At 58.4% G+C, this 21,509-nt stretch overlaps 10 protein-coding genes across 10 annotated transcripts; 3 read left to right on the top strand and 7 right to left on the bottom strand.

Annotated features, from left to right (window-relative positions):
* Nucleotides 1–372: 372 nt before the first annotated feature.
* Nucleotides 373–1,546, bottom strand: L226DRAFT_53475 (uncharacterized protein). The gene is made up of 2 exons (XM_067680742.1): nucleotides 530–1,546; nucleotides 373–475 (listed from the first exon to the last, which is right to left on the bottom strand). The coding sequence occupies exon 1, from the start codon at nucleotides 1,448–1,450 to the stop codon at nucleotides 539–541; it is 912 nt and encodes a 303-aa protein (XP_067535617.1). The 5' UTR covers nucleotides 1,451–1,546; the 3' UTR covers nucleotides 373–475; nucleotides 530–538.
* Nucleotides 1,547–1,704: 158 nt separating this feature from the next.
* On the bottom strand, nucleotides 1,705–3,459 carry L226DRAFT_462462 (citrate synthase; the record flags this gene model as incomplete). The annotated part of the gene is made up of 7 exons (XM_067675723.1): nucleotides 1,705–1,772; nucleotides 1,829–2,639; nucleotides 2,706–2,965; nucleotides 3,029–3,081; nucleotides 3,137–3,204; nucleotides 3,264–3,371; nucleotides 3,424–3,459. The coding sequence occupies 7 exons, from the start codon at nucleotides 3,457–3,459 to the stop codon at nucleotides 1,705–1,707; spliced, it is 1,404 nt and encodes a 467-aa protein (XP_067535616.1).
* A 156-nt stretch (nucleotides 3,460–3,615) lies between these two features.
* On the top strand, nucleotides 3,616–4,659 carry L226DRAFT_507655 (putative methyltransferase; the record flags this gene model as incomplete). Its single annotated transcript, XM_067678142.1, has 3 exons — nucleotides 3,616–3,758; nucleotides 3,818–4,025; nucleotides 4,142–4,659. Exons 1-3 carry the CDS (start codon nucleotides 3,693–3,695, stop codon nucleotides 4,657–4,659), a joined length of 792 nt encoding a protein of 263 aa, XP_067535615.1. The 5' UTR covers nucleotides 3,616–3,692.
* L226DRAFT_507654 (uncharacterized protein) lies at nucleotides 4,612–5,672 on the bottom strand. Its single transcript, XM_067678141.1, has 3 exons — nucleotides 5,641–5,672; nucleotides 5,313–5,590; nucleotides 4,612–5,231 (listed from the first exon to the last, which is right to left on the bottom strand). Exons 1-3 carry the CDS (start codon nucleotides 5,641–5,643, stop codon nucleotides 4,718–4,720), a joined length of 795 nt encoding a protein of 264 aa, XP_067535614.1. The 5' UTR covers nucleotides 5,644–5,672; the 3' UTR covers nucleotides 4,612–4,717.
* A 155-nt stretch (nucleotides 5,673–5,827) lies between these two features.
* L226DRAFT_534630 (nicotinate phosphoribosyltransferase) lies at nucleotides 5,828–7,894 on the top strand. The gene is made up of 10 exons (XM_067680716.1): nucleotides 5,828–5,938; nucleotides 6,007–6,133; nucleotides 6,203–6,517; nucleotides 6,580–6,746; nucleotides 6,809–6,858; nucleotides 6,918–6,933; nucleotides 6,990–7,112; nucleotides 7,176–7,383; nucleotides 7,456–7,604; nucleotides 7,661–7,894. The coding sequence occupies exons 1-10, from the start codon at nucleotides 5,876–5,878 to the stop codon at nucleotides 7,739–7,741; spliced, it is 1,299 nt and encodes a 432-aa protein (XP_067535613.1). The 5' UTR covers nucleotides 5,828–5,875; the 3' UTR covers nucleotides 7,742–7,894.
* A 170-nt stretch (nucleotides 7,895–8,064) lies between these two features.
* Nucleotides 8,065–8,532, bottom strand: L226DRAFT_53469 (uncharacterized protein). Its single transcript, XM_067680732.1, has 2 exons — nucleotides 8,462–8,532; nucleotides 8,065–8,407 (listed from the first exon to the last, which is right to left on the bottom strand). The coding sequence occupies exon 2, from the start codon at nucleotides 8,401–8,403 to the stop codon at nucleotides 8,152–8,154; it is 252 nt and encodes an 83-aa protein (XP_067535612.1). The 5' UTR covers nucleotides 8,404–8,407; nucleotides 8,462–8,532; the 3' UTR covers nucleotides 8,065–8,151.
* A 992-nt stretch (nucleotides 8,533–9,524) lies between these two features.
* Nucleotides 9,525–10,779, bottom strand: L226DRAFT_560188 (SH3-domain-containing protein; the record flags this gene model as incomplete). The annotated part of the gene is made up of 3 exons (XM_067683340.1): nucleotides 9,525–9,832; nucleotides 9,891–10,329; nucleotides 10,459–10,779. The coding sequence occupies 3 exons, from the start codon at nucleotides 10,777–10,779 to the stop codon at nucleotides 9,792–9,794; spliced, it is 801 nt and encodes a 266-aa protein (XP_067535611.1). The 3' UTR covers nucleotides 9,525–9,791.
* Nucleotides 10,780–10,919: 140 nt separating this feature from the next.
* On the top strand, nucleotides 10,920–11,803 carry L226DRAFT_534629 (uncharacterized protein). The gene is made up of 3 exons (XM_067680715.1): nucleotides 10,920–11,132; nucleotides 11,181–11,389; nucleotides 11,443–11,803. Exons 1-3 carry the CDS (start codon nucleotides 10,927–10,929, stop codon nucleotides 11,643–11,645), a joined length of 618 nt encoding a protein of 205 aa, XP_067535610.1. The 5' UTR covers nucleotides 10,920–10,926; the 3' UTR covers nucleotides 11,646–11,803.
* L226DRAFT_612704 (uncharacterized protein) lies at nucleotides 11,687–18,578 on the bottom strand. Its single transcript, XM_067686415.1, has 9 exons — nucleotides 18,348–18,578; nucleotides 18,127–18,283; nucleotides 17,663–18,070; nucleotides 14,924–17,608; nucleotides 13,495–14,855; nucleotides 13,212–13,440; nucleotides 13,017–13,150; nucleotides 12,872–12,963; nucleotides 11,687–12,816 (listed from the first exon to the last, which is right to left on the bottom strand). Exons 1-9 carry the CDS (start codon nucleotides 18,426–18,428, stop codon nucleotides 11,979–11,981), a joined length of 5,985 nt encoding a protein of 1,994 aa, XP_067535609.1. The 5' UTR covers nucleotides 18,429–18,578; the 3' UTR covers nucleotides 11,687–11,978.
* Nucleotides 18,579–18,671: 93 nt separating this feature from the next.
* L226DRAFT_507646 (AAA-domain-containing protein) lies at nucleotides 18,672–21,497 on the bottom strand. The gene is made up of 7 exons (XM_067678140.1): nucleotides 21,370–21,497; nucleotides 20,802–21,314; nucleotides 20,521–20,740; nucleotides 20,319–20,466; nucleotides 19,556–20,267; nucleotides 19,381–19,500; nucleotides 18,672–19,318 (listed from the first exon to the last, which is right to left on the bottom strand). The coding sequence occupies exons 1-7, from the start codon at nucleotides 21,379–21,381 to the stop codon at nucleotides 18,740–18,742; spliced, it is 2,304 nt and encodes a 767-aa protein (XP_067535608.1). The 5' UTR covers nucleotides 21,382–21,497; the 3' UTR covers nucleotides 18,672–18,739.
* Nucleotides 21,498–21,509: the final 12 nt, after the last annotated feature.

Raw genomic sequence — 21,509 nt, 5'->3', positions numbered from 1 at the left:
CTGCATCATTTATCTCTACGTTGACCTCCGGCTCGATCACATATCTATATGCATAACACCACTTCTGGATGCTCATATTGACCGCGGGGATGAAATTTGAACACAATTTGAAGAACTCACAAAGAATGTATATGTGGTTCGCTCAAGATGCGCCCACGGATGGGCGCAAGACCTCGAAGCAGCAATCGTATATTCCCCTTTGTCGTCAACCCGAAACAGGGCCAACAAACACGCACGCGGTTTGCAGCGGTCGTCTCTAAAACGCGTGGTCCTCCGGAGACCACGGAACGTACCAGGGGCAGATATAGCGATCAGAGCGTCCGTTCCTAGGTTTGAAGGGTTTGGGCCGCCGCCGAGGGTGTCACGAAAAGACATAGCTTTACATGCACATGTCCTCCAGAGCATCATGTAGTATCGGAGAGAGGACGATGACACGGTTGGCGCGTCACTTCCGAGACGAGCATAAGTACAACCTCTGTAGCCACAACGTCAGCAATGGGTTGAGCGACGAAACAAATGACAAACCGACCATACGCCATCATGACTTCGCCGTCTTCTTCGCCTTCGCTGCCCTCGCCGCCTCTCGATTCCGCTTCAAGGCCTCCAGCTTGTTCTTCAGCACGGACACCCGCGCGTCCGCCTCCTCCTGCGCCTGCTCCTCCTCCATCAGGCGGTCCATGATCAGCTCCCGCTCATCCTGCTCCTTCCGCCGCCGCTTCGCCTCCTCGTCCAGCTCCTCGTGCCTCTCACCCTCACCGTCCACCACCCCTTCCGCACCAGAAGCAGAGGGGAAGCCCTGCGGAACCTCCGCCGCGAGCACCGGCTCTGCCGCGACCGTCGCGCGCTCGTACGTCTCCTGGTAGTCTGGCGCGTTGAGGACCGACTGCTGGAACCGCTGCCACTCGAGGTCCAGGACGTCCTGCTTCCCGTCGGCCTGTGCTGGTGCCGTTGGTGCCCCTGCGCCTTGGCCCGCACCATTCGCGTCGTCTTCGTCTTCGTCGTCCTCCGCTGGGGGCGGCGCCATAGACGGGTCGGAGAAGAAGTCCGCGGGGAGAGCACCCCGTTTCGCCTTCGACGACGCTGCGGGGGCTGCGGGTGCGCTGGGGATAGGATGGGGCTCCTCGCTCTCTGTCCGTCTCCGCTTCGCGTCGACCATGGGCGTGTCCTCGTCCACATCCTCCTCGTCCTCGTCCACCTCCATCGCTTTCCGCTTCAGACTCTCCTGCTCCTCCGCCGCGCGCTGCGCCTCCCGTGCGCGTTCTTCACGTAGACGTGCCGCGTTTGTGCGGTGTGATTTGCTCCCGATGTGGCCCTCCCATGCAGATGCGTGCTTGACGGCCGTACCGCATGCTACGCAGCGTAGCTGGCCCGATGATGTGTATGTAGCTAGAGGATGTGTGATTCGGACTTCCTGGCGTTTTGCTTTGAGTAGGGCGCGCACGTCGGCCATGGTGTCGGTGTGTGCAGCTAGATAGAGTGTACAAAGAGAACGGAGTGTGGGCAAGAGCAGACAGACGCGAGGGGGTAGGTGGTGGCTGAATATGACGATCTCACACGCGCTTCAGGATACAGCGGATACAACGCTTCATTACATAAGCAATAGTCATTCCAACATAGAAGTGTACGCTAAAGTGTCTAGCCCATATCAACACCGAGTCGTGCGGGTAGTTCTCCAAGGAGATTTTGATGGGGACTCCTAACAGCTTACGCAGTCTTGTCCTTGAAAATCTTCTTGATGGCCTCGGTCGAGTAGGACTTGGGGCGCTCGAGGGCTGCAAGATTTTCATGTCAGACACTACTTCGATCAAGGAGAAGGAGTGGTACTTACGAGCACCGAGGGCACGGTCCCAGATGAGCTGGGCAGCAACACCGAACGCGCGCGACACACCGAAGAGGACGGTGTAGAACTGCATCTGGGTGAGACCGTAGTGGGTCAAAAGAGCACCAGAGTGCGCGTCGACATTCGGCCAGGGGTTCTTGGCCTTGCCGGCCTCGAGAAGGACACCAGGGACGATGTTGAAGACCTGGCTGACGAGCTTGAACAAGGGGTCGTTGGGCAGGTGCTTGAGGGCGAACTCGCGCTGCGCCGTGTAGCGCGGGTCGGTCTTACGGAGGACGGCGTGGCCGTAACCGGGAACGACCTGGCCACCCTTGAGCGTCGACCAGACGTACTCACGGACGGCATCATCAGTCGCGTTCTCGCCAATCTTGGACTGCATCTTGCGCAGCCAGAGAAGGACCTCCTGGTTGGCAAGACCGTGGAGGGGGCCGGCGAGACCGTTCAGGGAAGCGGCGAACGCGAGGAAGGGGTCGGAGAGGGCGGAGCCGACGAGCTTGCCAGTGTGCGCGGAGACGTTACCACCCTCGTGGTCGGAGTGAATGGTGATGTAGAGACGCATAAGCTCAACAAAGTCGGACTTGTCGGCGAAGCCAAGGAGGTTGGCAAGGTTGTACGAGTAGTCCTTGTCGGCGTCGATGGCGGGGAGCTTGCCACCACCGTAGACATTGCGGTAGATGCGGCCAGCAATGTTGGGGAGCTTGGCGATCAAGTCCATAGCATCCTCGAAGGTGGGCTGCCAGTACTCCTTCTTGGAGATACCCTGCTGGTAGGCCTTGGCGAATGCCGAGTCGTGGTTGAGCTATATCAAGAGATCGGGCGTCAGAACTCCTGAGCCTCGTGCCCTAAAGAATGACGTCAAACATACCGCGGTGACTGCCAGCGAGAACTGGGACATGGGGTGGAGGGTGGGCGGGCAGCGGTCGATGATCTCCTCAACGAAGGAGGGGAGGGAGGAGCGGGCAGCCCAATCCTTGGAGAGGGCGTTGACCTGCTCCTGGGTGGGGATCTCGCCGGTAACGAGAAGCCAGAAGAGACCCTCGGGGAGGGGCTCGGACCCGCCAGGGGCCTTGGGGAGAGCCTCCTGGATCTCGGGGATGGACTTGCCACGGAAGCGAATGCCCTCCTCTGTGTGGGGGGAGGGGGTAAATCACCGGACAGGCGCCGGAAAAAGAACGGGATGCCACGTACCAGCATCGAGGACGGAACCATCCCAGATGAGAGCGGGGAGACCACGCATGCCACTATAGAGCGGAGTTAGAGAGGCGCATACAACTTACGAGATTAGGCTGGACGCACCCGTAGAGCTGGTCAACGAGGACGGGACCGAAGGACTTCTTGCCGTGCGCGGCACGGGTCGCTTTCACCTGTTCGAAAGGAAGGGACGATTAGGGCAGTCGAGACAGATACCCCACGGGGAACGTACATTCTCAATCTCAGCGGGGATGAGCTCGGCAAGACGCTCCTTGAGGGTGGGTGCCTTGGCCGAGGTCGAGGCGAATCTGGCCGAACGCGCGAAGGCAGAACGGCGAGACTGCGATAAGATGAGCAACGGTCGTGTGCGCGGTGGGGGTGGGACTACGGACCTGCTGGATGGCAGAACGGAAAGCGGCGGAGGACATGGCTAGACGAGGAGGAAGAAGAGGAGAGAGGAGAAGTGAGGAAAGGAGTTGGACGCGCTGGCGGCTTGATACTTATGAGCTCACAGGTGCGCGGGGCACGTGACGGATCCGGCTTTTGTCGGTCGCGTGTGTGGACCTTCCGACCATTCCGAGTGTACTCGTCCAATTGCATCCCGACCGTTCACCGCTCGTCAGCATCTTCTCCTACGCACCCTGCGTCACCGTCCCTGTCCATGCCGAAACGAAAGCGCAACGCAGACGGGCCCCGGGCGCAGGAGCAGAACGACGTGCTTCCCCAGGTCCGTCGCTCGGCCCACTTTTCACCACCGCGCACTCGGACGCTCATCGCATCGTGCAGAAACGACATTACAGACAGCGCGCACATGCAAACCCGTTCTCGGACCATGCCCTGAGCTACCCTCCCTCCCCGGAACAGTTCGACTGGGATGCACACTATCCGGCCTTCGCTGGCTCGGGCAAGACTCCCGAATTTGCCGACGTCGGCTGCGGGTTCGGAGGGCTTCTCATTGCCCTTGCGCCCCTCTTCCCCAGCACCCTCATGCTCGGTGAGTGCTCGTCCGTACCGCCACATTGATCGTCAATCCGTCCACATCGTCCTCCGAGCGTTGCCCATCGGCCGTCTCCAACCCCTCGAACACCCATCTGATCTGCATCTCTCCAGGCATGGAGATCCGAGTGCAAGTCTCGCAGTACGTCCACGACCGCATCGTCGCCCTCCGTTCTACCTCCGCCCCCGCCGATCCTTCGCCCGACACCCCAGGGCCATACCAAAATGTCTCCATCGTCCGTGCAAACTCCATGAAGTTCATGCCCAACTACTTCCCCAAGCACTCCCTCTCCGCTCTCTTTTTCCTCTTCCCCGACCCCCACTTCAAGGCGCGCAAGCACAAGGCACGCATCATCTCTCCGACCCTACTGGCGGAGTACGCATACATCCTCAAGCCTGGAGGCATTGTGTACACCATCACAGACGTCAAGGATCTGCATGACTGGATGCGCACCCATTTGGAGCAGTTCCCGCTGTTCGAGCCGGTAAGTGAGCAGGAGCTGAGGGACGAGGGGAAAGGTCCGATTGTGGACGCGGTGTACACTAGCACGGAGGAGGGCAAAAAAGTCGAGAGGAACAAGGGCGACAAATGGCTTGCGTGTTTCCGCAGAATAGAAGCAAAGCGTGACTGACCTTTTTCGATGTGAGCGAGCATATCCGACCAGAAGGCGAAGATGAAGGCAAAAGCAGTCATATTGATTCCCCCATGACCACGTCTCTGTCCCGGTCGTCTACTACACCCGGCTTCGAGCCGGCGTCCATCGCCCCGACGAGGGTGACGGTGCGCTCCTTGACGGCGGCCTTCATCTCCTTGTGAATTGTCTGCCCCGCCTCGCAGGCAAGTTCGAAGAGCTCCCGGAACCGATCCACATGCAGTCTGGTCTCCATGGTCACCAGTGTGACTTTGCGTGTCCGGGGCATGACGGCGACGGTCATGTGCGGAAGGTCGTTCTCCTCGAGGGTGGTGAGGTCGAGCAGAGGGGAGGTCGAGTGCACACCGCCGGTGACGGCGCAAACAAAATCGTGAAGGGGCACACCTGCGGTGATGAGTGCAAGGGTGGTGGCATTGATGCAGGCGGGGAGGAGAGAACCGTCCTGCTGGAGGACATGGACATAGATGTCGATCTGGGAGCGCGGGTAGAGGGTCGTTTGGACGACAGGCTCGAAGGTGGAGGCGATCATGGCGGCGAGCTCGAGTATTCGTCTGTATACTTGATACACGTTAGCATGATGTCTTAAAAGACGCGTTTACGTCAAGCAGAGGGATTGCATGAAGGAAACTCACCTGTCCGCACGCGAACGTTTTCGCCGCTCGCCGGTGCTGAATGGCGCGACACTCATCTCGACGTTGAGTACGGCCCTGTCGTGCAGCGTTTGGGACCGCATTTTTGCTTCTCGAGGACCGAATACGGTGACAAGGACCTGTGTGAGACCATGGGTGATGGTGGCCGAGCCGTCTGCGGTGCCCTGCTGGGAGAGGTCTATGGTGATGTCGCGCAACTCGTACTGTTTGCGGCCGTCGGAGCGGAAACCGCCATCATTCAATATCTCTATTCGTGAGCTCTGCATGCATCGTAAGTTTTCGTCGCATCTGCGTCGCTGGGAAGACTGACCATGGCGGCGAGAGAGAAGAGGTGTACTTACTAGCTGCAGCCACCGCAGAGACGCGCTTGCATGGGATCGAAGATGGGCTCGAGATCTGCGATCTGCAGCAGGTCTGCTGGGTTAGGGTCTGATGACAACATATATGCAAGTATCCATTTACTTATCTAGGCTCTCGACCGACTGCCCTCGACTGTGCCCTGCACTCTCCCTCTTACCACCACCACCAAGCAGGAAAAAGCAGAGATGGTTGTAGACCAAGACAAGCTGGTATATCCGACGTCCCTGCTCGATACGGACTTGTACAAGGTACGCACGCGAGCGTCGAGGTTACTCCGGGCGGATGGCGCGAACTGACTCCGCCGTCATCCCTCTAGTTTACGATGCAGCAGGCTGTGCTGCAGCACTTTCCCGGCGTGGAAGGAACATACAAGTTCACCCACCGCGACAAGAACGTCTACTTTACCCGCGAGTGCTTCGATCACTTCAAGCGCTCCGTTGCCCGTGAGTCCCATGCACCGCTTTGCGCCCACTAACAGTTAACTGATCTTTGCCTGTTGTCGCGTGTCGCAGTATTTAGCAATGTCGCGCTCACAAAGGACGAGCGAGCCTGGCTTGAGCAGCGATGTTCCTACTTCACCCCACAGTACCTCGACTATCTCGAAGCCTACCGCTTTAAGCCCGAGCAGGTCCACATCGACTTCGTCCCCGTCCCGGAGGATGTCGAGAAGAACGCACGAGATGACCCGACTGCGAGAGGTCGTCTTCACATCGATGCCGTCGGCCCATGGGAGGAAACCATCCTTTGGGAGGTTCCCCTCATGGCCTGCCTCAGCGAGATATACTTCACCACCGCTGATACCGACTGGGACTACGAGGGACAAGCAGGTATGTAGCCTGCCAAATCACATCTATGTGGCATTGGCACTGATGGTCTCTTTTATTCGCAGAGGCTGCGTACGAAAAGGCCGTTACGCTCCTCAAGGCTGGTTGTGTGTTCAGCGAGTTTGGCACTCGGAGAAGACGCTCCTTCCGCACCCAGCGCATCGTCATGGACGCTATCCTGAAGGCTGCCAAAGATCATCCAGGCAGCGGTGGCGTGAACGGGACAAGTAATGTGGTGACCTCGTTATACCTCGTGCTGCCCACACAGTGCTGATCAGCATGCTTCGTTCATAGATGTACTACGCTAAAGAGTTCGATGTTCCACCCGTCGGAACGATCGCGCAGTGAGTGGAGGGTACCCTGTCGCCCTAATGATATGCTCAACTTTGATGCCATTCCATAGCGAGTGGTACATGGGCGTAAGTGTCACTCCAACTCCGTTTTCTCCTCCCGGTTGTCCTCACTGGCTCCCTAGGTCGGCGCCATGAGAGGCTACGAACATGCAAATGCCATCGCGCTCGAGCTCTGGGAGAAGACCTACCCGAACGTCCTCCAGATCGCACTTACAGACACCTTTTCCACCGAAGCCTTCTACAAGGTACGTGCCGTCGCAACTCACTCCTCCTCTCGCATCAAGTTTCATCAACGCCGTGTCGCCCAGGACTTCGTTGCGAACCCGCATTTCGCGCAGAAGTGGACCGGGCTGCGGCAGGATTCGGGAGACCCGTATGTCTTCGCGCCGCGCGCAAAGGAGATCTACGAGCAGCTCGGCGTGGACTACAAGAAGAAGGTCATCATCTTCTCGGACGCGCTGAATGTAGAGAAGGCCTTGAAGCTCAAGAAGCAGTGTGACGAGCTCGGCTTCAAGTGTAAGTCTCATCGTCCCTCACAGCTGCCCCTTGAAGAACATGCGTGTGAGGCTGACCCGTGACTTGATGCAGGCTCGTTCGGGATCGGGACGTCACTCTCGAACGACTTCAGGAAGAAGTCGAGTGGCGGGAAGGAGAAGAGCAAGGCGTTGAACATGGTGATCAAGCTGTCGAGCGTGGACGGCAAGCCAACGGTCAAGATCTCTGATGAGATCACCAAGGTGCGTTGCGGAGAGGTTAGAGCCGGAGCGAGTGAGGCTGATGGTGGATCCTGTAGAACACCGGTGACCCCGACACAGTCCGGCTCGTCAAGAAGGTCTTCCAGATACCTATCACGGATCAGGACCGGACGGTATAGTGAATCGTGGATGAACCTGCTAGATAGATGGATAGAACGACCGTAGATATGTACTTGCAGCCACTGTATCGGTAGGATAAACGAAGAATCGTATACGAGATCCTCCAACGGACGAGGGAGTACGTCCGGATGGATTCTCTGTCGCTACACAAGCCTCCGAGGTATACACGGCCTGATCTGGTCAGGAAAAGCGAGCGAGCGCGAGCAGATCTAGGACTGACGATAGCCGCATACATCGTACTACGTGATCGTAGGTGAACACATGCGTATGCATCGATCAGGACAGGACACCGCGATGGATGAGGCTCAACTGCACCGTCACATGGTGAAAACTCTCCCGGAGATACGACGGATGGTAGCTCGATACAGAAGTTTGGACTGACGCCACCTTCCACTGTCCGATGGCCCAGTCATACTGACATCTCTGGACACTCCTCACGATCTACTACGACGTGCTTGCTGGCCTCATGTGAAGGGCAAGTCCCCTGGGTTCTACTGCTAGCTGATGCACCGTCGCCTAGCATGGTAGAGCTCCGGCTAGCAGGCATAGCGAAACCACCGCTTGCCATGAAACTTCGCGTCAATGTTGTCGGTTGGGCTATCAACGCACGGTTGTTAAGGCTGGCTAGGAAGGTGTTGGAGTAGAGCTTGGTTAGAACCATAGCGCTAAGAAGATGTGGCATTAGCAGTGATCGACTGGGGCAGAATGTGGTTACTTACGGACACTCGAAAAAAAGGTCGTTCTGCGGTGGAAGACGTGCTGAGCGACTAGTACTGAGAGTCGGGCGGGTACCTACCGTATGAGTCATGTAGAAAATCGCGTATACCAATGCCACCGACGCTACGAGTTGGTCTAGTCCCATCTGCAATGGATCGAGTTATAGGGAACGTACCGGTCATTGTTCCCGTTTCGATTCCAAACCGCACAAGCTTGTGAACCATTTTGTCCGACTGCTTGATCCCAGATTTCATCCTGAGTAACTGGAAGAGTGCATGCGTGTGTTAGAGATAGATCCTGGACCCAGTGACTGTATCGACTACCAGCCAGGTCATGCTTCCGGCGATAATTGCGTCTACAACTGCAGCGGTGATAACGCCAACCTGCATGAGCGGTTGCGTGAGCAAATGGTCGCACCGCAAGCGGCGAATATTACTGAGAGAATGATTCGATTGCGGCTGGCTTCGACAGCGTTGGCTTGGCTGATGTGGAGCTGCAAACCTGTGAGTGGAAGCACGTTGGAACGAGCGGCTGACGGGACACCTACTACTACGCCAGCAGCGATTCCTAGTACCATTTGAGCAAGGGAAAGCTGCGGGCGGAGTGAGTGAAGCCGTAGGCTACGGCGAGACGCTAAGGTTCACATTTGGGCGCAGCTGCGGAACCACGGAACTTGTCGGGGCAGTGGGAGACGTTGAAGACATAGCTAACTGAGTGACATGGCTGAGGAGAGCTGTAGGTAGTTACGTGGCCCGCTTAAGTACGAGCATAGGGATGTGGCAAAGTTCAGAGCTGCATCATATCGGTGGATATCCGTAGTGGGTGGATCCTAGTGGGATTAGCAGGCACAGCCCAAAGGTCAGAAATCTCGCACGTTGGGCAGATGAGGTCGGGCAGAGGTCATAGAGACACAGAGTGCGGTCTGACTCGTAACTCTCCGCGCAATGCTCCAGTTGAGTTGTGAGGCTTGGTTTTGGGTTCGCGACCTCCGTAATGCTGATATGAGACTCGAGTAACTTGCCAATGCCAGCGGGCCGTGGCGAACGGAGATCGGACCGGGGACCTGTCGCCAGCGCTTCCAGCTGATGGTATTGCCACCTGCTGCAGTAGGCATCTTCTTTGCCCAAGCCGAGCATGAATATTAATCACGACCATACGCAATCTGTATTAGACGTCAAACACATCTACAGAAACTGCGAGGTCTGCAATTTGGAGGTCCATTACCACGCAACCACGTACACACTCATATCATACATCACCGCAATCCGTACCCAACCAAGTCATCTAGATCATAGCAAGATGTAGAGCGTCATGACCGAAACTATCGAGCACTCAGAAGATGGCATTGACGATACCGCTGCCGATAGCAGCACCTGCGAGAGAAATCAGCTCGTCCGCTTTCGTGTTGAAAAAATTCCAGACGCTACTCACCAGCACCGAAACCAACACCGCCCGCGGCCGAATTGGCCATGGTACTGCCAAGCTTGCCGAATTTGTTCTTCTTGGGAGGTTCCGCAGGTGCCTGCTGCACCTGAACGGGGGCAGGGGCTTGCACAACCACGGGTGCGGGTGGAGGAGGCGCATACTGGGACTGGTACAGCGCCGCCTTCTCCGGATTCGAAGGCATGCCGTATGGCTGGGGTGGGCCGGGGGGTGGGGAGTAGTAGGACGGGGAGGAAGGCATCGACATCATGGGCATAGGAGGAGGGGGCGGGGACGCGCTATAAGCTGCGCCCGAGTCGATCTTCTCGACATGGTTGGAGGGAAAGAGACCCTGCTTGCCGCGGCACTTGCCCGTCCACCAGTCGCCATTGGTCTCGTCGACAATCTCAATGATCTCTCCTGAGGAGAACGACAAGTCATTGGGTTCCTGGAAAGGGAAACGGATGCAATCAGTTCAGGGAATCGGGATATCAGAAATGTTGAAAGAGAGGGAAAAAGGATCTCGGGCGAGTAAACGAGCGGGTATGGTAAGCGTAGAGATGTAAGCCGGACGTACCCTTCCGTCTTCGTTGTACGCCCACAGGGCGCGCGCTTTCTGGACGTTCTGTCGTGCAGGCGGGGGAGGGATACGGCGCGCAGGCTCTGGCGTACGCGCGGGGCCAAGAGCAAGGTTGTTCACGCTGTTGGCTAGTGTATCTGTGGAGGAAGCGGCGGAGGAGGTCGCAGAACCTTGTGAGAGGCGTGTGATGAGCTCAGCGGCCTCTGTGGGAGAGATGTAGTTCTGGGCAGCGAGGAAGGAGATGTTCTGCTGTGTCTGGGAGAGAATGTGGGCGAGCAGGGCAGCCGCGGCGGGGTCTGAGGGCGTCGAGATGGGCATCGTGCAGAGAGCGTAGGTGAGAGTCGGGGTCAAGGAGAGGCTCCAGGCTCCAGCTGAGCTTGGCCGCTCGGTCGCAGCAGGCGCCTATGCGCGAGCACTGCAGTAAGATCTCGATCGGCCACTCGCGCTCTCTCCGAGTCCTCCACCATGCCCATCTCACTCGTCTCCTCGCTGCCCACGCACATCTCCCCCGAGGAGCACAAAACCCTCAGCGCATCCACCCCCGCGTCCTTCGCGGACATTCCTCCGGTCCTCCGCCACCAGGAGCCCAACGTCTCGGTCACGCTCGAGCCCCCACTCGAGGGCTTCTCGGCAGAGGATGGTGCAAACGGAACTCTATACGTGATCGAGAGGTCAGTTCGCTATATCGCTCCTTGAATTGTCGTTAATGACGCGTCTAGTGTGCTCGTTTTCATCTCTGCCACCGGGAAGGGTTTCCAGGTCGACTACCCCTCCATAACCCTCCACGCCATCTCGCGCGCAGAAGCCGGCCCCTCCATATATTGCCAACTCGACGAGCCTCCCACCGTTGATGCAACCGCAGCAGATGAAGAAGAGGATGCAGCCAACATGCGCGAGCTCGTGATCGTGCCAAAAGACTCTTCTGCCCGTGCGTCTCCCACCTTTTGTGCACATCTCATCTCCCTGACCGTGTCCGCGTAGTCGAACCAATCTTTGAGGGCCTCTCTCTGTGCGCGTCCCTCCATCCTGATCCAAATGAGGAAGACGAGATGGACGACGACGACGATGCCTTTGTCGATGCCGGGGAATTCGAGACCTTCAATGGCGACACCGACCAGGAGCTCAGCGAAGTAGGCAAAGTGCGCAGCGATTTCCTCAATGCTAGCCGTTACAACCCATATTGAGCCCTGCGCCCCTCCCTCCTCTGCCCTTTTCCTGTCCCTAGGCCGCGCTCGCACATATCGAGAGTATCATATACAACCCATTCGAGACCAAAGCGGAGCAGTTCGAAGACGCGGAGGAGGACCAGACTGCCGGTGCAGCGCAGCCATCGGAGAAGGGCAAAGTCGACGCACCGGAGAAAAGCAACCAGTCAGGCAGTTAGTGGTCATGGTCAAGAAAAGTTGTCGTGCTTGTTCGTTCGTTACTGTAGCATATCCCATACACATGACAATACAGGTGTTTGATAGCAACCAACAGATCCCGGTACTCATATCATCGAACTGCTCTGCTCTGCCTCACTTCTTCGGCGTACTCGTGCTGAACCCATCAGCAACCCACGACTCTCCCAAACCATCAGAAGGCTCCTCCTTCGCCTTGCCCTTGCCGCCTATGCCGGCAAATATCGATATCGTGCTCTTCGGCTGGATCACAGGCACAGGTCCCCAGCTGAACCCAGCCGGAGGCGGCGGCGGCGGAGGCTTTGCACCCTCACGGTTTATCTGGATCGGCTTCGCGTGCTGCTTCTCCCGCGGACCCCGACTTCGCGAGCCGCCCAGCCCCGCCAGTGGTGAACCGCCCTCCAGCTCGAACGGAGGCAGCGACCAGGAAGGTGGCGGGATGCTACCGGGAGGCGGGGGCGTCCACGATAGCCCTGGGCTGCTGGGCTCGGCCTTGATGGGAGTGGCACTGGTACCGGCGGGAGCAGGGAAGCCGCCCTGCAGACCTGCGGCGAATGCTGCACCGACGCCCACTCCGGAGCCTGGGGCGAGAAGCGGCTTGCGTGGGGTGCGCAGCTCACGCTCGGGGGGTGTGGCGTCGACTGCCTTGGTGTTGAGCAAGGGTTCTTTCCGCGCGTTGAGCAAAGCACGTTTGAGCTTCTGTGCGCTGCGCTCGGCGTTGAGAGCGGCAGCAGTGGAAGCCGCGATGTTAGGAGTGACTTCACGTCCGACGCGCCGGTTGCGATCGGGGAGCCGTCGGTCGCGGGTCGACGCGGAGAAGGAGAGAAGTGGTGACTTGGAAGACACCTCGAGGGTGGCGAGGCGCTCTGCGAGGGTAGACACGTCTTCTTCCTCTTGCTCGATGGCAATGTCAATGTTCCGGTATGTGCGGTTGATTGTGTCCAAAGACGGCGGCCTGTTCGTTGGTGTGAGTATAGATATGCTAAGCGAGTGACCACGCAAGGACATACTTGAGAGTGGGCTTTCCGCTCTTCACACTGTTGAGCTTTTTCTTGGACGACTGGATGTAATCCTCCAGCTGCTGCAGGCGTCCGCGAATAGTCTGCTCGCATGTGTCAATGATGGTAAGCTCAGGTGATGACAACGCATACGTACCCGAACTTCCCGCCTGAGCTGAGATTGGGTCTCGAGGTGATCAGGACTCAACATCCTCGCCTTGAGCATCCGAGCGAAGTCCGTGTCCTTGGACGCTTTGCTGAACCGTTCAATCTCCTCCTTGCGCGTGCTTCCTGCACAGAGAGTTCAGTATCATCTCAACCGAGACAGGCGGCGAGCCCAAGTGTTACCCACCCTTCAGCATATCGCTCTCCAGCTCGCGCAGGTACGAGATGCACTTCTGCTTCTCGGATTGCCACTTCTCTAGTTCACGCTCGACTTCCTTCATGATCTGCTTGAAGGCCATCAGGTCGCTCAGGACCCACTTCGTAGGCTCGGTGAGATCCTTGCTCGTCTTCATGCCACTGCCAGGCTTGCCCAGTTGTGCAGCGCGCATGCTTGCATGAGCAGCGAGGGCTTTGAGCTGTAAATGTACAGTCAGTCTAACTTGTGAGCATTGCAGAAGGAAGGCACGCACGTCTTCGAGCTCCTTGTTGAGGCTAGTGAACAAGAGGGTAAACTCGGACTGCATGTCCTGAACGGGGCTCGCGGGGGGCATAGCCGGCGCCACAGAAGGCGGACGACTCAACGATGGGAGCGCACTGGGACCCGGGGTCGCTGCTGATGCGCCGGGGAACAGAGAGGACGGTTTTGGGGGCTGCGGTGCCGGTGCAGCCGCTGGAGTACCGAACCCAGCGAAGATTGGGGTGGTTGACGTCGCAAATAACGAAGGCTTCGTTTGCGCCGGGGCAGAAGTCGCAGAGAAGATGCCACCGCCAGGAGGTGTCAATGCAGGTGGCTTTGATGCGCCAAATAGGCTTGGTTTCTGCCCGAAGATCGAAGTCTGAGTTTCGGGTGTGCCGAGCGGTTTCTGACCAAAGAAACCTCCTGCAGCCGTGGCGGGGGGTGTGAACACGGGAGCAGCACCGAAGATGGAAGTCGATCCAGGAGCTCCGGGTCCAGCGAGGGAGGGAGAAGGCGAGGCAGAGGGCGTGGGCAGCTTGGGCTCGGCAGGCAGACCAGCCACTGGTGACGGAGACGACGGCTTCGCAGCCGCAAGGGTCGGTGATGCCGAGGGCGCAAGAGAGAAGGGTGCTGGCTTAGGAGGTGCGACGGGAGCGCCGAAAAGTACAGGAGGTGTCTTTGGCCTTGACTGCGCGGTTCCAAAGGCAGGTACGGAGGGAGATTCTGAACGAGCTTTCTTCGAAGGCGACGGAACTCTTGCCTCCTCATCTCCCTCGTCCTCGTCATCTCCGCTGTATGCCGGTTTGGCGAGAGGCGAACTTCTGACGGGCCGCGTAGATGGTCGTACGCCGAGGAATCCTGATGGAGCAGACGCACCGGGGGTAGATGTTGGCGGCGCAGATGTTGCACGAGGAGGGACGACGGTCGATTTCGTGGCTGGCTCTGGGGACCCGCTGTCCGCAGGAGAGCCAGGAGGTGTTGTGCTGCGCTCGCGAACGGGGATTGGCTTGGATGTTTCGCCTTCTGGTTCCTTGCCTTTGTCCTTGGGCGGCGTAGGAGGCGTGAAGCTGATGCCAGAGAAGATCGAAGGGGGTGTCTTTGGCGGCACGGCTTGCTTGACGGTCGGGGACTCCGGAGCGGGCTGGGAGGAACTGGTTGCTTCTTCCTGTTCCTCTTCTCCTTCCTCCACCTCTTCTTCTTCGTCTACGTCCGGCGGCACATCCTCTTCGTCGCTGCCCAAGTCTTCCTCGTCCGACTGGAGGAATGCGTCGATACCGTCATCAACTTCATCTTCATCATCGTGTGACCGGAAAGAGGTCTCCGCGCCCTCGTCTTCCTCCGCCTCGGCTTCAGCGTCTTCATCACCGTCCTGGCCTACAAGCGCACGAAGAATGTCAGTATGATTCACACAATTGCTACACGAATTCGAGAACACAACGCACCCTTCTCGGGAGTCTTTTCAGCAGCCTGTTGAAGAGAAGCGAACACAGAGACGGGCTTCTTCCACGCTTCCGCCGTCTTGCTCAAGCCCACCGGTTTCACTGGCTCTGCAACACCTTCCGTCTCTTTGCCTTTGTCTCCACCACGAAGCATATCCCCGAAGCTTTTCGCGGCACCGCTCCCAGCAGCTGAACTGAATGGACTCGAACTCCCGCTGAACGCGCTGAATGCACTGGTAGACGGCGGGGTCGTCGTCGGCGTCTTTAGCGGCGTGCTATCGGCGGGCTTCCCGAATGGCGAAGGCGTAGCCAGGTTGGACTTGCCGAAGAATGAAGTCGACGGGGCAGATCCGAACGCAGAGGGCGCGCCAAAGGACGGAGCACCAAACGAAGGCGCGCCGAACGCGGGCTTGCTTGTGGGGGTGGTGGTACCGCTCCCGAAGGACGTCTGCCCAAAGACAGAAGACGCCGGTGAAGTCGTCGAGCCAGGCTTTTGGAAGAAGGGTGAGGAAGATGGTGTTGTGCCTCCAAACGCTCCGAAGCCAGGCTGCAGCTTACTGAACCCGGTGGCGGACGTGGTCAACCCTCCGAACGCCCCTCCAGTCGAGGGTAAGGAAGCCGCGGGAGTTGTTGTGAGCCCTGCAAACGCTCCGCCGGAAGGGGCCGGAGTGGGAGTGGGAGTGTTGGTCTCCGCCGGAGCAGGGGTTTGAGTGGGTGTTTCAGCAGGCTTTGCGGGAGGTGTAGCAGGAGGTGTAGCTACGGCAGAAACTGGCTTCTCGGGGGAGCTCTTCGACGCCGTCGACGCAGGAGCGGCCGACGTTGTCACGGGAGTCGGCGAGCTGCTGCTTCCGAACCCTCCGCTGCTCCCAAATGCGCTCGTCGGTTGCGTCTGGGTAGTGCCGGCAAACGCGTGAGGAGTACCAAACGCAGACTTTGGCTCTCCGCTGTCGCCTGAGCTAGATGCCCACACAGGCTTCGTGTCTTGCTTCTGCTGGGCAACAGCGCCAAAGGAACTGGTTCCCGTGTTTGCGAAGCTCGCAAACCCACCGCCGCTTCCGAAAGCACTCGTGGACGCAGGCTTCGGAGTGGTCGCGGCTGGAGTGGAAGTCTGCCCGAATGCAGACTGACCAAACGCAGATTGACCAAACGAAGACTGGCCAAATGATGTCTTGCCAAATGCGCTGTTGGATTGCCCAAGGCCCGAGAAGGCGCCACCTGAAGGAGCAGCAGAGCCGAATGACGATTGACCGAAAGCAGGCGTCGAGGTCGTGCCGAAGGCGGTTTGTCCGAAACCCGAGGCTGGTTTGTTCTCGGACGATGCATTGTCTGTGGGTTTCGACCCGAAGGCAGAAGCTCCGCTGCCAAACGCCCCACCTCCGCCACTGAACGCACCTCCACCGAATGCACCACTCCCAGAGCTGAACGCACCGCCGCCGAAACCGCTAGAAGAACCGAAAGCGGATGGTCCGTTGCTTGAAAACGCTCCAAAGCCGGTTGCAGGCTTGACGGGACCTGCGCCGAAAGCGCCGAACGTCGAGCTTGAGATTGCGCCTCCCCCAAATGGCGACGTGGACGGCTGCTGTTGTGTATTGGTGCCGAAAGACCCGAACATCGAGTTGCTGCCTGTGTTCGACTTGGACGCATCACTACCTCCACCGAGAGACAAGCCGCCAAAGCCCGACTCTGTCTCAGATGCCATGTTGTCGTCTGTAGACGATGTCATGTCGACGGAGATGGTTGGGGTGCTCATGGCAGGGGCCGAAGGAGGTGACGTCGCCGGTTGCTGCTGAGCCGGTTGCTGCCCAAACGACGTGCTCCCGAACGCCGACGTCGCACCGGCAAACGCACTAAACCCGAAGGCGCCGGTTGACGTCCCTGAAGAGTTCTGCGGCGAGGTCGACGCGAAAGGACTTGTTACAGCGGTGGGCGAGGTTCCAAAGACACTCTGCTGTGGGGTCGTCTGCACCGGGGCAGAAGTAGGAGTAGTGGCTGCGGCAGATGCGGACACCATGCCAGGGTAGGCGACACCTTGGGTCTGGATGATGTGCCACCCAGTGACAGTTCCATCGCTCGCGTAGAGATACATGATCGGCGGTGGCGGCACATCTTGCTCCTCACCCGAGGCGCCAGTGTACTTGAACGGCTGGGTGTCACTTAGGTCTAGCTCCAAGCCCAACAGCACAGTCTCGTTTAGGTCCGCGTCGAGGGGTACGGAAGGGGTCGACGTCTCTTCGAGAGAGAGGTTGTACCAAGAGTCCAAAGGAGAAGCCGAGTCCGACAGGCTACCAATGAGGCCTATATCCGAGGATGTGCTGTCGCCGACAAAGAGCAGAAGTCTCGAAGGGTCCCAGCTGCGCAGTGCGACTGTGAAGGAGCCAGGTGGTCTCAGACCGGGGAAAGGCAGGTACGGAGACGACAGTTTGACATCCCCGACAGCTTTAGCCTTTGCATCGAGCGAGAGAATGAAGTGTGTCTGCTCGGCCTCAGGGGTCAAAGGACCAGCAGGTGCGTAGATGGCGTAATACTCGGTGTTCGACAGCCATGTGGTGGAGATGACACATTGGCCTTCTACTGCAGGTGGGTGTGGGACTACGCTTTTTACGGCAGACGTGTCCGTTGGACTGTACGTCACGACGTCGCCGTTCTCCAGACCGATGGCAATCTGCTTCCCCTTCGGTGACCATGATACTACAGTGGTTAAGTTAACTCATGGTATGTAGGTCGTTTTCAGAATGGACTCACGTGAAGTAGGATTGGTTCCCGGTCCTCCGCTACTCCAGCCTCCAATAGAAGTCATGTTGTTGACGTCGAATATCTCTACCGGTACGCCATCCCCTGGCTCGCGCAGAATAGCAACGTGCTCTGCATCTCCCGTGCACGGAAGAAGGTCTCGGATAGCTCTGCCACTCGCGGAGGGGAATGTGTGCAGCGGTGAGGAGGGGCCGGAGCCTTGGCAGACGCTTTGCGAGTCATATACACTCACGGGGCCGTTCGCGAATGCGACGAGTAACCGTTGCCCATCATGCGTGAACGCAACAATGTGGGGCGTTCCGGGCAGCGGCAAGGTAACACGGGGCGAGAGGGGGGAGTCGGTGGAAGAAGACGAAGCAAGGGCAGAACGGAGGTCAGCGAGGGGAGACAAGGCCATGGCTGAGGGGGGCGATATGAGGGGGGGCTACACGGACGTAAAGACAAAGAAGACGTACCATGCGACCCGTCCGTGTTGCGTGTAGCAGCAGCAAACCAGCCTCGCGTGTTGTTTACAGCGAACAGGCGGCCCTTTCCTGGAATTGCATCGAGTTGAACAGACTCTGGTGAGAGCCGGAGTCGGGACCGTTTGTTCAGAAGGCGTAATGCGAGAAACTGGTGCACAACAAGAAAATCAGGACTCTGAAGATGCCACAGGATATGCTGAACATGTACGTACGTCTGCATCCTTGTCAGAACCATCTTTGGAGAAACGCTGGAGCTGAGGTTGTGGCGGGGACTGCAGCTGATTCACGTTCATATTCGGGAGACCACAATTGAGAGGTGTGTCGTAAGTGCGTAGCAGTCGTTAGCAGAAGGCGCGGAGTACTAAAGCAAGAGAAGATGAGCTGGGCAGGCCAGCGAGGCCGGCGGAGAGGAGAAGGGACGGTGGCGGGAGGAGAGCAAGCTGTTGCCTGTGAGTCTGAGCACAAACGCGGCGCGTCGAGTCGCGTCAGGTGAGCGCTTTGACGCTCGTGCACCCTCAACTGTACCAAGTATCGTTGACCAGACTCTTTAACGCGTGGATGATGATTGAACATGTACATGACATTGTGTATGGACGAAAGTTCCTCAACCGTTGACATTGCTCTCGTCTTCCCTCCTAGCTCTCACCGGTAATCCAGCAAACTTCGACCGCAGCGCCTCATACTTCCTCCTCTGCGCGACCGACACACTCGGTTGCACCTTGTCCAGTGCCTGCACAAAGTCGTCCAACGCCACCAATACTCTCTGCTCTTGCAGCGATTGTCCAGGAAGCTGCCCAGCATCCATGGCATCCAACGCGCCCAGTGTACGTTTCAGCGCCATGACACCTGCCTCCCGTACGAGAGCAGCGAGATCCGCCCCGCTATAGCCATCACAACGCTCTCGAGCGAGGTCCTCGACCATCTGCGGGATGGAATCGGCGCTAGCATCTCCGCCACGAGAACCCAGGGGGACCTTGCGGGTCATCTTGCGAATGATCTCTGCCCGCTCGTCGGCTGACGGAAGGTCGACGTAGAGCAGCTTGTCGAGACGTCCTGGCCGGCACATTGCTGGGTCAATCATGTCGGGCCGGTTCGTAGCTGCGATCACGTAGACGGACTTGCGTGCATCGAGGCCGTCGAGCTCGGTCAGCAATGTATTTACTACCCGAGCGGAGGACTCTGACTGAAGAGGGATATGACAATTCAGTATGAGCACCATGGATTGGGATTGTAGGAAGGGCGCACCATGCTATCGTCTCGACGAGGCACTAGCGCGTCGAGCTCGTCGAAGAAGATCACGCAAGGCGAGGAAGCACGCGCTCTCGAGAAGACTTGTCGTACGGCACGTTCACTTTCGCCGACGTACTACCCGTGCCTAGTAAGCATACGAACACATCGACAGGGGACAACATGAACGCACCTTGTTAAGTAGCTCTGGGCCCTTCACACTTATGAAGTTTGCCCTCGACTCGTTCGCCACTGCCTTCGCCAGCAACGTCTTACCGCACCCAGGCGGGCCCCACAGTAGAACGCCACATGCAGCGACGATCCCAACGGCACTGAACAACTCCGGCCTCTTGATCGGCTGCACGATCGCCATGTGCAGCTCTTCTCTCGTCGCGTGCAGCGCGCCGATGTCGGCCCACGTGACGTCGGGCACGGTGGCAAACCCTTCGCGTTTTGAAGACGGCTGTACCTGTTGCAGCGCGAGCATAAAGTCCGCGTAGGTGATACATAGCGGCGCGAGCTGGTCCTCAGTGAGCGGACCGGGATGTGCCCTGAGGAAGTGGACGATCGAGCTCGCAGCGCCGTTCTTTGAGATATCGAAGCTGGCAAAGGGGATAGGCTTGGCACCGCTCAATTGAGGAATCGACGGGGGCTCCGCCGGTGGATCGATGGCCATTTGCGTGTCCTGGTCCGTGGTTGGAGGTGGCGGCGCAGGCAGAGAATTCTGCAGAAGCTCGAGAGTGTCCTCGGATATGGTATTGAATATGCGCTTCACTGCGATAATACCTGCGGCACCTGTGAGTGCGGCCAGGTCCGCGCCGACGTAGCCAGGGGTAGCCTTTGCCAGGGCGACATAGTCGAAGTTCCCTTCGAGTCGCAGTTTGGCTGACTGAACACGCAGGATTCTGGGGAATGTGTTAGTAGATAGACTCTGACGCGCTGTGGGATAGACTCACTGTGCTCTCGCCTCCTCGTCCGGCACACCCATGCTAATTTCGTGGTCAAACCGTCCCGCTCGACGCAGCGCGGCGTCGAGCGAATCCGGGCGGTTCGTCGCCCCAATGACAATGACGGGCTTGTTGTCATTCCTCTCCCATGACATGTCTGCCACAAACTCAACACACGGCTCGGTGCTGGGTGTGGGAACTGGCGACTCACCGTCCATGCAAGTCAAGAACTGTGCAACGATTCTCCTCTCCATCTCCCTCTGCGCACTCTCCCGCTTCGGCGTGATGGCGTCGATCTCGTCGATGAATAGCAGGCACGGCGCGACCCGCTTTGCCTCCTCGAATGTGTCGCGGAGCGTCTTCTCAGACTCGCCTGACATACCTGATACGACGGACGGTGCAGAGATGTTGATGAACGGCACTCCGAGTTCCTGCACCAGTAGCACATAATTCACACCACAGTCTACACGCGATGAGAGAACGCAGACGCACCCCAGCGATGGCATGCGCGAGCATGGTCTTCCCGCATCCCGGCGGGCCGTGCAGCAGCACTCCTCTTGGGGGCTGCACGCCCGTGTGCAAGTAGATCTCCGGATGGCACAGCGGCATCGCGACAAGCTCCAGCATCTTTTCTATGCAGACGTCGACACCCCCGAGGTCAGACAGACGCGTCGAGGGCGGGGAGTAGTCTTTTGCGACCGTGCCGGAGAGCTTCGCGCGTTTGCTCCCATCTTCGCGTGTCGAGCGCAGTTTGCGCTTGGTGCTGACGGGTTTTGGCTCTCCTGAGGTTGGGGTAGTGGGGTCGGCGTCCGCGGCAGGAGTGTCAGGGAGGGTTGAGGGAGCTTCAGCAGGTGCATCGGTAGGCGCGGCCTCAGAGGGTGGGGGTGCGGTGGGAGTGGTCGCTCCTGATGGCGGGGTTGACGTTGAAACCGAGTTCAAGTTGAGCTTCGCTTTCCTATGGGTGGACCACAGTCCTTGCATGGAGCGGTTCAGCGCATTCGAGCTCTGCCTAGATACATGTGAGCAAATGGAAAATTTTGTGTAGAGCTGAGCCGCGCACAGATATCTCCATATCTCTCTAGCTGTCAGGGTATCGTCTGATCACTAGGGTTGGTACAGGTGCAGAATGTAGCCTGCACGAATCGAGGGGAGAGTAACGCGGTTCGCGAGCGTATATCGGTGGATGGGGTCGAAGTTTGT

This window comes from Lentinus tigrinus, assembly GCF_003813185.1.
Source record: "Lentinus tigrinus ALCF2SS1-7 unplaced genomic scaffold L226scaffold_11, whole genome shotgun sequence".
Classification (NCBI taxonomy): Eukaryota; Fungi; Basidiomycota; class Agaricomycetes; order Polyporales; family Polyporaceae; genus Lentinus; species Lentinus tigrinus.
This window is presented reverse-complemented; position numbering and strand designations above follow the sequence as displayed.

What these genes read in the sequence shown, in the direction of transcription:
- L226DRAFT_53475 (XM_067680742.1), bottom strand. Translation starts at nt 1,450, where the DNA reads ATGGCCGACGTGCGCGCCCTACTCAAAGCAAAACGCCAGGAAGTCCGA.
- L226DRAFT_507654 (XM_067678141.1), bottom strand. An exon ending in AAACGTTCGCGTGCGGACAG is followed by an intron (nt 5,232 to 5,312) that starts GTGAGTTTCCTT and finishes TCAAGTATACAG; the next exon opens with ACGAATACTCGAGCTCGCCG.
- L226DRAFT_534630 (XM_067680716.1), top strand. Translation starts at nt 5,876, where the DNA reads ATGGTTGTAGACCAAGACAAGCTGGTATATCCGACGTCCCTGCTCGAT. An exon ending in TCGATACGGACTTGTACAAG is followed by an intron (nt 5,939 to 6,006) that starts GTACGCACGCGA and finishes TCATCCCTCTAG; the next exon opens with TTTACGATGCAGCAGGCTGT. An exon ending in CCACCGAAGCCTTCTACAAG is followed by an intron (nt 7,113 to 7,175) that starts GTACGTGCCGTC and finishes CGTGTCGCCCAG; the next exon opens with GACTTCGTTGCGAACCCGCA.
- L226DRAFT_53469 (XM_067680732.1), bottom strand. Translation starts at nt 8,403, where the DNA reads ATGGTTCTAACCAAGCTCTACTCCAACACCTTCCTAGCCAGCCTTAAC.
- L226DRAFT_534629 (XM_067680715.1), top strand. Translation starts at nt 10,927, where the DNA reads ATGCCCATCTCACTCGTCTCCTCGCTGCCCACGCACATCTCCCCCGAG. An exon ending in ACTCTATACGTGATCGAGAG is followed by an intron (nt 11,133 to 11,180) that starts GTCAGTTCGCTA and finishes TGACGCGTCTAG; the next exon opens with TGTGCTCGTTTTCATCTCTG. An exon ending in GCCAAAAGACTCTTCTGCCC is followed by an intron (nt 11,390 to 11,442) that starts GTGCGTCTCCCA and finishes GTGTCCGCGTAG; the next exon opens with TCGAACCAATCTTTGAGGGC.
- L226DRAFT_612704 (XM_067686415.1), bottom strand. Translation starts at nt 18,428, where the DNA reads ATGAACGTGAATCAGCTGCAGTCCCCGCCACAACCTCAGCTCCAGCGT. An exon ending in CAACACGGACGGGTCGCATG is followed by an intron (nt 18,071 to 18,126) that starts GTACGTCTTCTT and finishes CGCCCCCCTCAG; the next exon opens with CCATGGCCTTGTCTCCCCTC. An exon ending in TCAACAAGGAGCTCGAAGAC is followed by an intron (nt 13,441 to 13,494) that starts GTGCGTGCCTTC and finishes GTACATTTACAG; the next exon opens with CTCAAAGCCCTCGCTGCTCA.
- L226DRAFT_507646 (XM_067678140.1), bottom strand. An exon ending in GACGAGGAGGCGAGAGCACA is followed by an intron (nt 20,268 to 20,318) that starts GTGAGTCTATCC and finishes CACATTCCCCAG; the next exon opens with AATCCTGCGTGTTCAGTCAG. An exon ending in GCCCAGAGCTACTTAACAAG is followed by an intron (nt 19,501 to 19,555) that starts GTGCGTTCATGT and finishes AGGCACGGGTAG; the next exon opens with TACGTCGGCGAAAGTGAACG.